Below are 12,929 nucleotides of genomic sequence, written 5' to 3'. Positions count from 1 at the left end.
GTTTTGGCAATTTGAAACAAGTGTTTATTTATTGGCTAATCTTTGATCGTTTAAGATGCAGTTATTTTAAAAATATAGCCGCTTATAAAGAATATCAGGGTTTCAATGATCAGCATTGAGAATATCTCCACAAAGCAACTGCAAGTAGTAGTACAATTAAATGCAACTGAAAGCTGCTTATAGGTAGCTGATAGGCGACAAGTGATGCCTGGAAATTGGAAAACCACAACTTTACCCAAATTATTCCAAACCCACTTCAATCTTGTCGAGATTGGGAGCTGTAATTAAGCCAGATACGTAATTAGTGCTATTTGTAAAAGATATAAGTGATCCTTGAGGAAATTAATGGAACAAGAATTGTAAATATCGTTTATCGGTAAATTTAAGTATCGCCTGATTATTGTATCTTACTATATATAAAGCGAGACGATATATATATATATATATATATCTGTGCCATTTTACTGACACCACAGCATCAACTTTAACGCGACTTTCAGCAAAAACCGTAAAAGATATACAACTGAAACTTTTTTGACTGGGTCAAATGCTTTTATGCTTTTCAAATCAGCATGAAAAAATAAAAAATTGGCCAAGGAATAGGAGTTTTAGAGCCCAAAATTTGGACCCCCAAGTGGTGTCAAAAACGCGAATTAAATAGGTAATAATTATTTTAGTCTCTTGAGTCTTGACACCATTTTAGGGTTATACGGGTTCCTGCTAGTTATTATAATACGGTTGCAACAATAACGACTTTCGTGATCCACTGATCGAGCTAGCAAGTCAAGTTATTAAGATAATTATTATTAAGATAATTGTTATTAAGATAATTATTATTAAGATAATCATTATTAAGACAATTATTATTAAGACAATTATTATTAAGACAATTACTATTAAGACAATTATTATTAAGACAATTATTATCAAGACAATTATTATTAAGATAATTATTATTAAGATAATTATTATTAAGATAATTATTATTAAGATAATTATTATTAAGATAATTATTATTAAGATAATTATTATTAAGATAATTATTATTAAGATAATTATTATTAAGATAATTATTATTAAGATAATTATTATAAGATAATAATTATTATTAAGATAATTATTATTAAGATAATTATTATTAAGATAATTATTATTAAGATAATTATTATTAAGATAATTATTATTAAGATAATTATTATTAAGATAATTATTATTAAGATAATTATTATTAAGATAATTATTATTAAGATAATTCCATTTTTACGTGACGGACGAATCAATAAACAAATCAAACTGTTCAACAAACATGATAAAAACACAACCATACTGTCTAAAAACTTATTATGTTTATTTTCATTTCTCTCCAAATAACAGCAATCGTTTCGTCATAACATCATATTCACAACAGACAAGCAGGCAGTTACATATACATATAATACTTGTAATAACTATCACTGCACAAAAGAACATATACAAAATACAACGTCGCAACTGCAGCATCTAGCCTGACATGCATATTACGATATAGCCATTATCAAGTTAAGTTACAGCCCGGTATTGGCATGTTAATAGCATGTTAATAGCATGTTATTGGCATGTCAGGACGAATGTGTCCTACAATACCCTGCTACATGTCAGGACACATGTTATTGCCACCCTATTATAACTGTATAACTCACGTCATAAAGTGTGACTACCTCTGACAGTAGTACAACTACGGAGAGAGATATAATACACATGACACTGTCACCAGTCAAACACCCTGTACGAATCTACAATAGACATGACACTGTTTCTTGGGCTAAATTTGTATTGATCCCGTTTGTTGCGACTAGGAAAAGGATCTTATCAGGAAAGGAATTATTCGACGTTTCGATATAACAACATCGTATTCATCATCTCAAATTATTTGTTATATAGTAGAGTAGTAGTGTTGAAAGTATTAAAACACATGATACCAGCACGAACTAATAATACACATGACACCTCGAAAAAGCACACGCTTAAGACAAATACACATGACACTGCCAGTCCTGCTAGTTGTAGTGTTGCTATTCTGGGGTTAAAGCGTTAGCTACAAGAGTAACTGTCAGGATAAAAACAATATCATAACACGATTTCTCGCCCCACACCAAAATAATAATATTAACAAAGAACGAAATTTGAAAATCTACAATACACATGACACTGCCAGTTCCGTATGTGAGCTGCTGTTGCTATTTAAAGCGCTACTTTTCACCACGTTGATAGAGGCAGGTTTCATACTTCGTGCATGGTAGGTGCCATGGCAACTAACGCTTTTACAACTACTGGATATAGTCCGATATAGCACTTCGAGAAGCTTCCAAAAATTGGGTATGGAAATTTTTTGAGTCAGCAAGATCAGTGAAAGTAAGAATTTGAGGCTGTAAAATAATTTATGTATTTACTGTATATTTATATATTATAGTCTACAGAAGAATTCATGTAATTGTATTGTGAAGCGTGCACAGTCGAGGAAAGTGTCAGGAATTGCAAGCACTTAAGTTTTCAGGGGCGTGTGTATTTGTAGTGCTAGCAGAGACCTTATGTGTTGTGTTTTATACAAGGAAATGTTTTTCAATTTTATACATGGAAACAGGAAATGTTTTTAATTTTGACATGTTTCAACGTGGACGCAGTGGTATAAGTATAACGAAGGGCCCCGCTGTACGCGGGGGGAGGGGGCATCTTAGGGGGGCGCCAAATCGTTGTTTGAATGTGGGACAATTTTGAAAAACTTATTTGTGGTACTTACTAGCAAAACTGCGCGTTTTGCTCTAGAAACACACTTTTTTAGAGATTTTACCGGCGTAATATCCTCTAAAATCACCTAATTTGTCTAATTTCCGGAAGGGGCGTTAAAAGGGGAAAGGGCGCAACAGGAGGGCGCTTTTTCGGCAGGGGCGCCAACAGGCAACGTTACTGCGTGGAAGCAGTGTGTTTGTACAAGAGAAAGTAAGTGTCGGAATTTACTGCAATTACGGAATTCGTGACGAAAAACTGCGATGCAATTGAGCAAAATAATGACTGCAATCATGCTATCATACAGAACACATCATATAACGATGTTATCAAAACTTCAAAACATCGGAGTTATTGCAGAAAGCGTGACAACAATATCCATCCCAGGATAACCGGTAATAGGAACATTAATCTGTAATAGGCAATAAAAGGATCAAAGTGCAACAAGAAGCATCACCAGTGGTTGTCATGGCAACTAACTGCATCGCCATGGCAACCAACCGCTTTGTGTCTCTCACAAATATTTCAATAGCTTTTTAGCCCGAGCATTACAAACGCGGAGAGCAAATCACAACCCAATGATGTGTTTAATGATTGGTAAAACAACCAATGGATTTGTTGATTGCAATCTGTCACGTTACCAGCAGAAGCAACCTTATTTTAGTATTTTGGACCGGATACTTAAAACCAATTAAGTCTTGAGTGCGACTTGATGGCTCAAGAGTTGCAGTTCTTTCAAAGTCTTGTGCACAATTTCCCATCATACATGTTGGATTGTACAAGATTCCACTGCAGCCGAGATATCTGTAACCAACAACTGATATTGTACTGCATACTTTTCAGAATGTTCATGAAGGTTTATTACAGTTCAAAATGAACTTTGAAGTCTGATTAGAATATGCAGTCTGGAAGGATCTGGGCCTGTAAAGCTATCCAGTATAAACTATCCACTATGGGCCTGTAAAGCTATCCAGTAACTATCCACTATGGGCCTGTAAAGCTATCCAGTAACTATCCACTATGGGCCTGTAAAGCTATCCAGTAACTATCCACTATGGGCCTGTAAAGCTATCCAGTAACTATCCACTATGGGCCTGTAAAGCTATCCAGTATAAACTATCCACTATGGGCCTGTAACTATCCATTGACAGTGGCAATATCTGACAATATCAGTGGCAATATCTGACAAAATATCAATCTAACAATTAGTACAAAAAACACGTACACTCAAACACAAGATACGGTCTCCCTACATACTACACACTACACACGTCTATACACTGTAACTATGTAATAATTAAATGTAAATTAGCACTACACCAACAAACTGGTGCTCATGACTTAGTTGGGTGCGAGATTGAGGACGGGTTCAAAAACAAACAAACAAAAAGGAAAATTAAACAAAAAAAACATAAATTAGCACTATACCTAACAACACATTAACAACCCGCACATACAACTGGTGTTGTAGCGTGTGCTGCGTGACAGCACAGAATGCTGCTGGGAACACGGCAGCCGGGAAAAAGATACAGCATTACGACTAACACTGTAATAATACATGTTACAGCACTACAATAGTGCCTATATATATATAGTGCCTGCATAAGACACCGTGTATTAAAGTGTATTAGTGACGTACCCAGCTCAATGTATAAAAATACGCACTTTTCAGCACGGTGTGTCACGTTGAGTGGGAACACGAATAAAATAAACGTTTAGTGCATAAAATGGCAGGAGAAGGGACGTTTATAATTATCTCCACAACAAAAACAATTGGCTGTAATTGGAAGGTTTCTAATAACTCTTTGATTGTGTGGGACACAATTAGAGAGTAATTATAACACGACTCATAATTACTTAATTAGAACAACAAGAACACACACATCCAATTGTGTGAAGCGTTAATGTAAATTGTAAATTGTCAAGAGTATATAGAAGTTAGCTGTCTTCTTGACAAAATCGGCGGAGAGACAGTATAATTTGCTGTAAATCGCGGCTGGACATCAATTTCGGATGCATTTGTCGAACTGCTGCAGTATGTGCAGTACATGATTTAGTTAATTAATTGTCACTGTAATCGGAAGTAGCTGTCTGCATGTGTTAGTACCGGTAATTAAAAAGTAATTAGGAGTAATTTAGTAGAGTATAACGCTGATCAAGTAGAGTTAAATCTGGTAGAATCAATGATCTTTCCAAATTTTGCACATTAATTATTCTCCAAGCTTTTGTAAGCAAGTTGAAGGTTATTAACTTTGAGCAGGATAGGCCTTATATAATCCACTATCCAGCGTTTATATACCTAGATCATCTTGGACTAATTCTGTGACTCAACAAAGTTAATGAAATACGTAATTCTTGTACCAATTAGTGTTTAAGAAACTAGAGTTTCATAGCGCACAATTATTTTTAAGAATGATTCGTGCTTTATATCTCTCCATTGACATCTGATCCATCGTCCATCGATAAGTGATTGACTATGTGAACAAACCCTCACTATCAACAACAAACCCTCACTCCACACATGTGATATCAACAACAAACCCTCACTCCACACATGTGATATCAACAACAAACCCTCACTCCACACCTGGGATATCAACAACAAACCCTCACTCCACACATGTGATATCAACAACAAACCCTCACTCCACACATGTGATATCAACAACAAACCCTCACTCCACACATGTGATATCAACAACAAACCCTCACTCCACACCTGGGATATCAACAACAAACCCTCACTCCACACATGTGATATCAACAACAAACCCTCACTCCACACATGTGATATCAACAACAAACCCTCACTCCACACATGTGATATCAACAACGAACCCTCACTCCACACATGTGATATCAACAACAAACCCTCACTCCACACATGAGATATCAACAACAAACCCTCACTCCACACATGTGATATCAACAACAAACCCTCACTCCACACATGTGATATCAACAACAAACCCTCACTCCACACATGTGATATCAACAACAAACCCTCACTCCGCACATGTGATATCAACAACAAACCCTCACTCCACACATGTGATATCAACAACAAACCCTCACTCCACACATGTGATATCAACAACAAACCCTCACTCCACACATGTGATATCAACAACAAACCCTCACTCCACACATGTGATATCAACGTACGTACGTTTTGGTACGTTTTGGTGAGTTTGGCAGGGCGTGCTCAGGACAACTGCATCGAGTGCGTCCTCCTCCAGCTCAGCATTGAGTTATCGTTTGTCGGAGTGTATCCCGGAACCGGTGGTGTGTCTGGGTACTGTTCCATAAATCTGCCTAGACCAACTTTGAAACTGTCTAGCAATGTGATACTCCGGAGCTCCGATGGGAGCACGTTGAAGAGCTGAGCTGCTCTAACTCTAAAGCTGTTGTCGTAATCTGTTCTTACCGACAACTGTGCGTTTTTGTTCATGGCTGGGATCTCTGCCTTAATACCATGCCTTTGATGAGACTTGAACTCGAAGCCCGTATCGTTCGGAGCATGTTCATTAAGAATTTTCCATACATGAATTATAGAATAACGCTCTCTCCGCCTCTGAAGGGACATCAACTTAAGCTTCTTTAGCCTGTCCCAGTACTGGAGATCACGGCAGCCAGATATCTTTCTAGTAAAGGATCTCTGTACAGTCTCCAGCTTTTGTATCTCTGTGACTTTTGTAGGGTTCCAGACTGGACAGCAGTACTCTAGCTTAGAGCGAACCATGCTTTTGTATAAAGTCAGCATGACTACTTGTGACCGGTCTCTAAAGGCACTCAATGTCCAAGCCGCCATTTTTCTAGCTCCTTGAACTGTCTTCTCAATGTGAGGACCCCATGACCTACTGCTGCTAACATACACTCCAAGGTCTCTGACAGTTTCCTGTGGTGATATTGCGTGTCCTTTTGGTGTAGTATACTCAACAGTCTCTGGGTAGAACGGAAGCTCTCTTAGAGCTTTTGATCCATTCAGGGGGTAGTTTACAACCTCAAACTTCTGTTCGTGTAGCTCCATGTTGTTAACACGTGACCACTCGATGACTATGTTGAGATCATCTTGCAGTAACTCCACACTACTCATTCCTCGGATAGCCCCAATCAGCTTTGTGTCGTCTGCAAAGCTGAATCCGTTACTGTAGCTAATGCTGTTCAACAACAAACCCTCACTCCACACATGTGATATCAACAACAAACCCTCACTCCACACATGTGATATCAACAACAAACCCTCACTCCACACATGTGATATCAACAACAAACCCTCACTCCACACATGTGATATCAACAACAAACCCTCACTCCACACATGTGATATCAACAACAAACCCTCACTCCACACATGAGATATCAACAACAAACCCTCACTCCACACATGTGATATCAACAACAAACCCTCACTCCACACCTGGGATATCAACAACAAACCCTCACTCCACACATGTGATATCAACAACAAACCCTCACTCCACACATGTGATATCAACAACAAACCCTCACTCCACACATGTGATATCAACAACAAACCCTCACTCCACACATGTGATATCAACAACAAACCCTCACTCCACACCTGGGATATCAACAACAAACCCTCACTCCACACATGTGATATCAACAACAAACCCTCACTCCACACATGTGATATCAACAACAAACCCTCACTCCACACATGTGATATCAACAACAAACCCTCACTCCACACATGTGATATCAACAACAAACCCTCACTCCACACATGTGATATCAACAACAAACCCTCACTTCACACATGTGATATCAACAACAAACCCTCACTCCACACATGTGATATCAACAACAAACCCTCACTCCACACATGTGATATCAACAACAAACCCTCACTCCACACATGTGATATCAACAACAAACCCTCACTCCACACATGTGATATCAACAAGAAACCCTCACTCCACACATGTGATATCAACAACAAACCCTCACTCCACACATGTGATATCAACAACAAACCCTCACTCCACACATGTGATATCAACAACAAACCCTCACTCCACACATGTGATATCAACAACAAACCCTCACTCCACACATGTGATATCAACAACAAACCCTCACTCCACACATGTGATATCAACAACAAACCCTCACTCCACACATGTGATATCAACAACAAACCCTCACTCCACACATGTAATATCAATACGAAGCTGTCAGGATTCCCCGCAATTAGCTAGCAATAATTCAGATCATATTTCCGATTCTACATATTGTGTTGTTTTCGGATCAGTCTTCAAATTTGGTCAACAGTCGTTCTTTATTGGTCAACTGATTCGGGTTAGCTACTAGGTGGCTATTAATAGAGTAATAAAAGCAATTCACACGGGAAATAACTGGGAAGGATCGATTTGCTTTCAATTATAAACTATCTAGGTGTGTTTCAGCTTAGTAAATACAGGTACTTTATTAAGCCCAGTACCGTACGTACTTCTCATTATAGGGTACACCCTGTACGTGTAACATTGTTATCACAGATATACAGTTATTCATGATTGCTCAATAGATGAACAATGATAAAAATCAATCCGAAAGATTGATCTTCAGCAAAAATAGACTCATCGCCCAGATATCAGCAGATAGCAAACGGAGAATAAGATTAGCGTGGCATCAACACGGCAAACAAATAAAGTCGGCATACGGATCAGAATAACCATGTTAACTGAAGACGAGGTCGATAGTTATACTACCCGGGAGGAAGTGATGGGAAAGGAAAATGCTCGTCTCCCGGCACAGACGTGAATCATCAGAACAGTGCGGGGTAGGAAACAGGGGAAAACATATGACAGAGTGTGGGGTGAGGATGATGGTGGAACACGACACGTGACATGACGTCACACACACCACGTGACATGACGTCACACATGATATCGGCGGTAAGGAAACGCCAGACAATCCCACAGACGATTATTGAATAACTATTATATCGAGAAGAAATCATGTTGTCGTTATGAGCTATAAATGCAAACATTTATTCTAATAATACCCCCATATTCATGCTGGCAGAGTGTAACGACGCACGGGAAATTGTTTCATATAGGAAAGGCATTCCTTTTGAGAGGGTTGTGTTCTTATGGTAGAATTGGTGGAGGTAGTTGGATATGGTCTTATTAAAGTTGAAAAAACAGTTTTTATTGAACTAAACTTAAAAGATTTCTGATACCCACTATCGTCCATTTGAGTTTCTTCCAAATGCTGAGAAATTTGAAATTACATAAGTGAACAAATAAATATTGTCTTAACTAAAATTGCAGCTTTTCATCCGACGCTCAATTAAACCATCTTAAGAGCGGCTGAATAGGGTCAAAAATCTTGGTGATTTTTCCAAGGCTACCTATTCTGTATCAGCATGAGTCAAGAGAGACACTTGATTAACAGGCTAATAGCACGAACAATAATTCGGCTGGAGTCCACGAGAATAAGAGACACTAGACTTAAAACCAACTAAGTTAAGAGCATCAGGTTAACAGAAAACATTCTTTACGTGAGCTTTTTTAAGCTTATTTGTCACATAAACTATACTCGTATTGTGTTTACACGACAGAATAGGCAAATTTCAAACTCTTACTAAACGAATGGCCAATAGTTTCTCAATTCAAGCTGCATTTAAGTTATTCAAAGCATTTAAGTTATTCAAAGCATTTAAGTTATTTAAAGTATTTAAGTTATTCAAAGCACACTCGCGTGATCATGGTTATCAGTTTAGTAACGATAAAACGACGATAAGCCAGATTAACGTGAGCTATCAAAGCTCAAGACGATGGTTATGCTGGATATTTAATTTTATGCTGAGCATTGATAACACCAAACATAATTGGTCATGGGCAAAGTTTATCAAGTTTGCGCTGCACAATTACAATTGAAAACTAATCCCAACAACCGGATCTCAGACAGTCAAACTCCTCGTCTAATATATCGCGTACAAAACATAATGTTCCTTCATAAAACATTATGGTCGGTATTTAATGTTAAAACACCTCCACGATGCCTTCATGTCTGCTGGCCAAACTAAAATCCAGACAGTTGCTCATTACTTACTGTAATGACAACCATTAGTTATTATAAGTAATACTAAAACCATTTACTGATTCATTCATTCGGCTGTTCATTCCTTAACAGACAGCATTAACCCTGCAACTCCCTGTTATTAATAAACTGCCATGCAAATTCAATCGATAAGTGTACTTGAAATTGAATAGTTAGTTCAAGTAATAAATAGATAGATCTCAAACAGAAGAGCTAACCAAACCAATTAAACCAATTAAACCAGTTAAACCAATTAAACCAATTAAATGTTTATTTGTATGAGAGAGGTATTATAAACCGCGACTAATGTAAATATCCTCGTGTGAGCCTACTTTTAGTAGACGCCTTATTTTCTATCCATTAGCGGATTATGAGTGAGTATGTGAATATTATGAGTGAGTATGTGAGTATGTGAGTATGTGAGTATGTGAGTATGTGAGTATGTGAGTATGTGAGTATGTGAGTATGTGAGTATGTGAGTATGTGAGTATGTGAGTATGTGAGTATGTGAGTATGTGAGTATGTGAGTATGTGAGTATGTGAGTATGTGAGTATGTGAGTATGTGAGTATGTGAGTATGTGAGTATGTGAGTATGTGAGTATGCGAGTATGCGAGTATGTGAGTATGTGAGTATGTGAGTATGTGAGTATGTGAGTATGTGAGTATGTGAGTATGTGAGTATGTGAGTATGTGAGTATGTGAGTATGTGAGTATGTGAGTATGTGAGTATGTGAGTATGTGAGTATGTGAGTATGTGAGTATGTGAGTATGTGAGTATGTGAGTATGTGAGTATGTGAGTATGTGAGTATGTGAGTATGTGAGTATGTGAGTATGTGAGTATGTGAGTATGTGAGTATGTGAGTATGTGAGTATGTGAGTATGTGAGTATGTGAGTATGTGAGTATGTGAGTATGTGAGTATGTGAGTATGTGAGTATGTGAGTATGTGAGTATGCGAGTATGTGAGTATGCGAGTAAGTAAGTAAGTAAATAAACTAAGTAACTAAACTAAGTAACTAAACTAAGTAACTAAACTAAGTAACTAAACTAAGTAACTAAAATAAGTAACTAAACTAAGTAACTAAACTAAGTAACTAAACTAAGTAACTAAAATAAGTAACTAAACTAAGTACCTAAACTAAGTAACTAAACTAAATAATTAAACTACGTTACTAAAATAAGTAACCAAACTAAGTAACTAAACTAAGTAACTAAACTAAGCAACAAAACTAAGTAACTAAACTAAGTAACCAAACTAAGTAACCTAACTAAATAACTAAACTACATAATTAAACTAAGTAACTAAACTAAGTAACGAAACTTAGTAACTAAACTAAGTAACGAAACTAAGTAACTAAACTAAGTAACCAAACTAAGTAACCTAACGAAATAACTAAAATAAGTAACCAAAATAAGTAAAATAAGTAACCAAACTGAATAACTAAACTAAATAACTAAACTTAGTAACTTAAATAAGTAAAATAAGTAACCAAACTAAATAACTAAACTAAATAACTAAACTCAGTAAGTGAGTCTCACGAGGTTTTTTTTTCTGAAGATGCACATAATTTTAAACTTTGTACCATACCAAAATACAAAAACTCATTCTTTGAAATACGATTGATATTAAAAGAATTTTAAAAGAACATAGATACATGCACTGGCAGCATCAATAACGACAAGCACCATAACAAAAGTCTCATCCTAAGTAACTAAACTCAGTAAGTGAAATAAGTAAGTACAAGCTAATGTAAATGTGGACCTGTTACAAACCTACAATAACCACCTTCCTTCCACGTAAATAAGTTGTTAAACCATCTCTTCCCGTGTATACTGTACCCGACTGTCATCACTGATAAATCTCGGAGTTGCAATATAGTTTAACAAGCAGCTGCAGTAAAGTAAAAACGTTTCTTATTTAGGGCCAAATCTAGGTCGGTGACTTTCGCGATAGTAATTTCGTGAGTATTGCTAAGGCTTGTCGCACGGTACTTCGATAATTAACGAAGAATCTTATTTTGCAGTTGTATTGAAGTTAAACAAGCAGTATTTTGTATTGAAGTTAAACAAGCAGTATTTTGATTCGTGCCCAGGCTTTTTGAAAGTTGTACCTTGCCAAGAATTTCAAAAACATTCGTGAAGAAATATGGATTAGGACAGTCATGTCCTACTTCCAGTAAATTCCCTGATATAAACAATTCATGCAGGGACCTTATCTTAGGAGCACTGCAGGGACCTTATCTTAAGGGGGGGGGGGGGGGGGGGGGGGGGGGGGGGGGGGGGGGGTTAAACTAAAGAACTAAGAGGGTCAGGGCACTAATTTAGTAGAATGCCTTACGGGCGTCGGGCACTTTCTGCTCGATACGCTAGGGACCCCAAATACACCTTCCTGGACGTACTTTTGACCGTAGAATCGATTAAAAGTGGTTTTGAAATGATAAGACTGAGTTTCCCCGGGTAAAATCGCAAAAAAAAACCCAGATTTTTGGGCCAAAAATAAGCAACTTTTTACCAACTTAATTTTGTTGGCATATCAGCAAAATTTGCATAAAGATAGCTGAAACACAGCCGCACATGATGGCATTAAAATTAAGTTATTATTCCAGGATTTCCCCGGGTAAAAATCCAAAAAGGTAGTCAAAATGTGCTATCTTTTGCTTAAATTTGGAATAATTTTCTGCAGTTGTATTAAATCAACTCAAAAATAGTCGTATCGTCTTTGCATACATTTTATTTTCCGAGAAGTACCCACTTGATATACTTCATCGAAGTTTAAATATAGTCACTCCGAAAGCGTTTTCGACAAATTTTCGAGCATTTAGTTGTTATCGATGGGCACCCGCGCGTTCATCAAAAATTTCAAACAGCCATAACTCAGCAAAATTACGTCGGTTTTAGCTCATATTTTCACACCATATAGAAAACAATGTGATCTTATTACAAACATCGACCACTATAACAAAAGGATATGCTGTAAATTGCGGCTGAAGCAGGAAGGGTCTGCATCATTATAGCACTATAGTACTATAAACACTGCCACTCTATATTGTTACATTATAGTGCTCTACCACTTAAGTCTTAACATAAACTATAT

The 12,929-nt window shown here is 37.0% G+C and overlaps 2 protein-coding genes across 2 annotated transcripts; one reads left to right on the top strand and one right to left on the bottom strand.

The window, feature by feature from the left end:
• Nucleotides 1-4,858: 4,858 nt before the first annotated feature.
• LOC134823907 (mucin-2-like) lies at nucleotides 4,859-5,952 on the top strand. Its single transcript, XM_063835505.1, has 2 exons — nucleotides 4,859-4,862; nucleotides 5,231-5,952. Exons 1-2 carry the CDS (start codon nucleotides 4,859-4,861, stop codon nucleotides 5,950-5,952), a joined length of 726 nt encoding a protein of 241 aa, XP_063691575.1.
• A 16-nt stretch (nucleotides 5,953-5,968) lies between these two features.
• On the bottom strand, nucleotides 5,969-6,859 carry LOC134823906 (uncharacterized). Its single transcript, XM_063835503.1, has one exon. The coding sequence runs from the start codon at nucleotides 6,857-6,859 to the stop codon at nucleotides 5,969-5,971; it is 891 nt and encodes a 296-aa protein (XP_063691573.1).
• Nucleotides 6,860-12,929: the final 6,070 nt, after the last annotated feature.

The sequence above is a fragment of the Bolinopsis microptera genome, chromosome 12, assembly GCF_026151205.1.
Source record: "Bolinopsis microptera isolate Bmic1 chromosome 12, MBARI_Bmic_1.0, whole genome shotgun sequence".
Taxonomy (NCBI): domain Eukaryota; kingdom Metazoa; phylum Ctenophora; class Tentaculata; order Lobata; family Bolinopsidae; genus Bolinopsis; species Bolinopsis microptera.
Note: the sequence above shows the minus strand (reverse complement) of the source record. Positions and strands in the feature narration are given on the sequence as shown.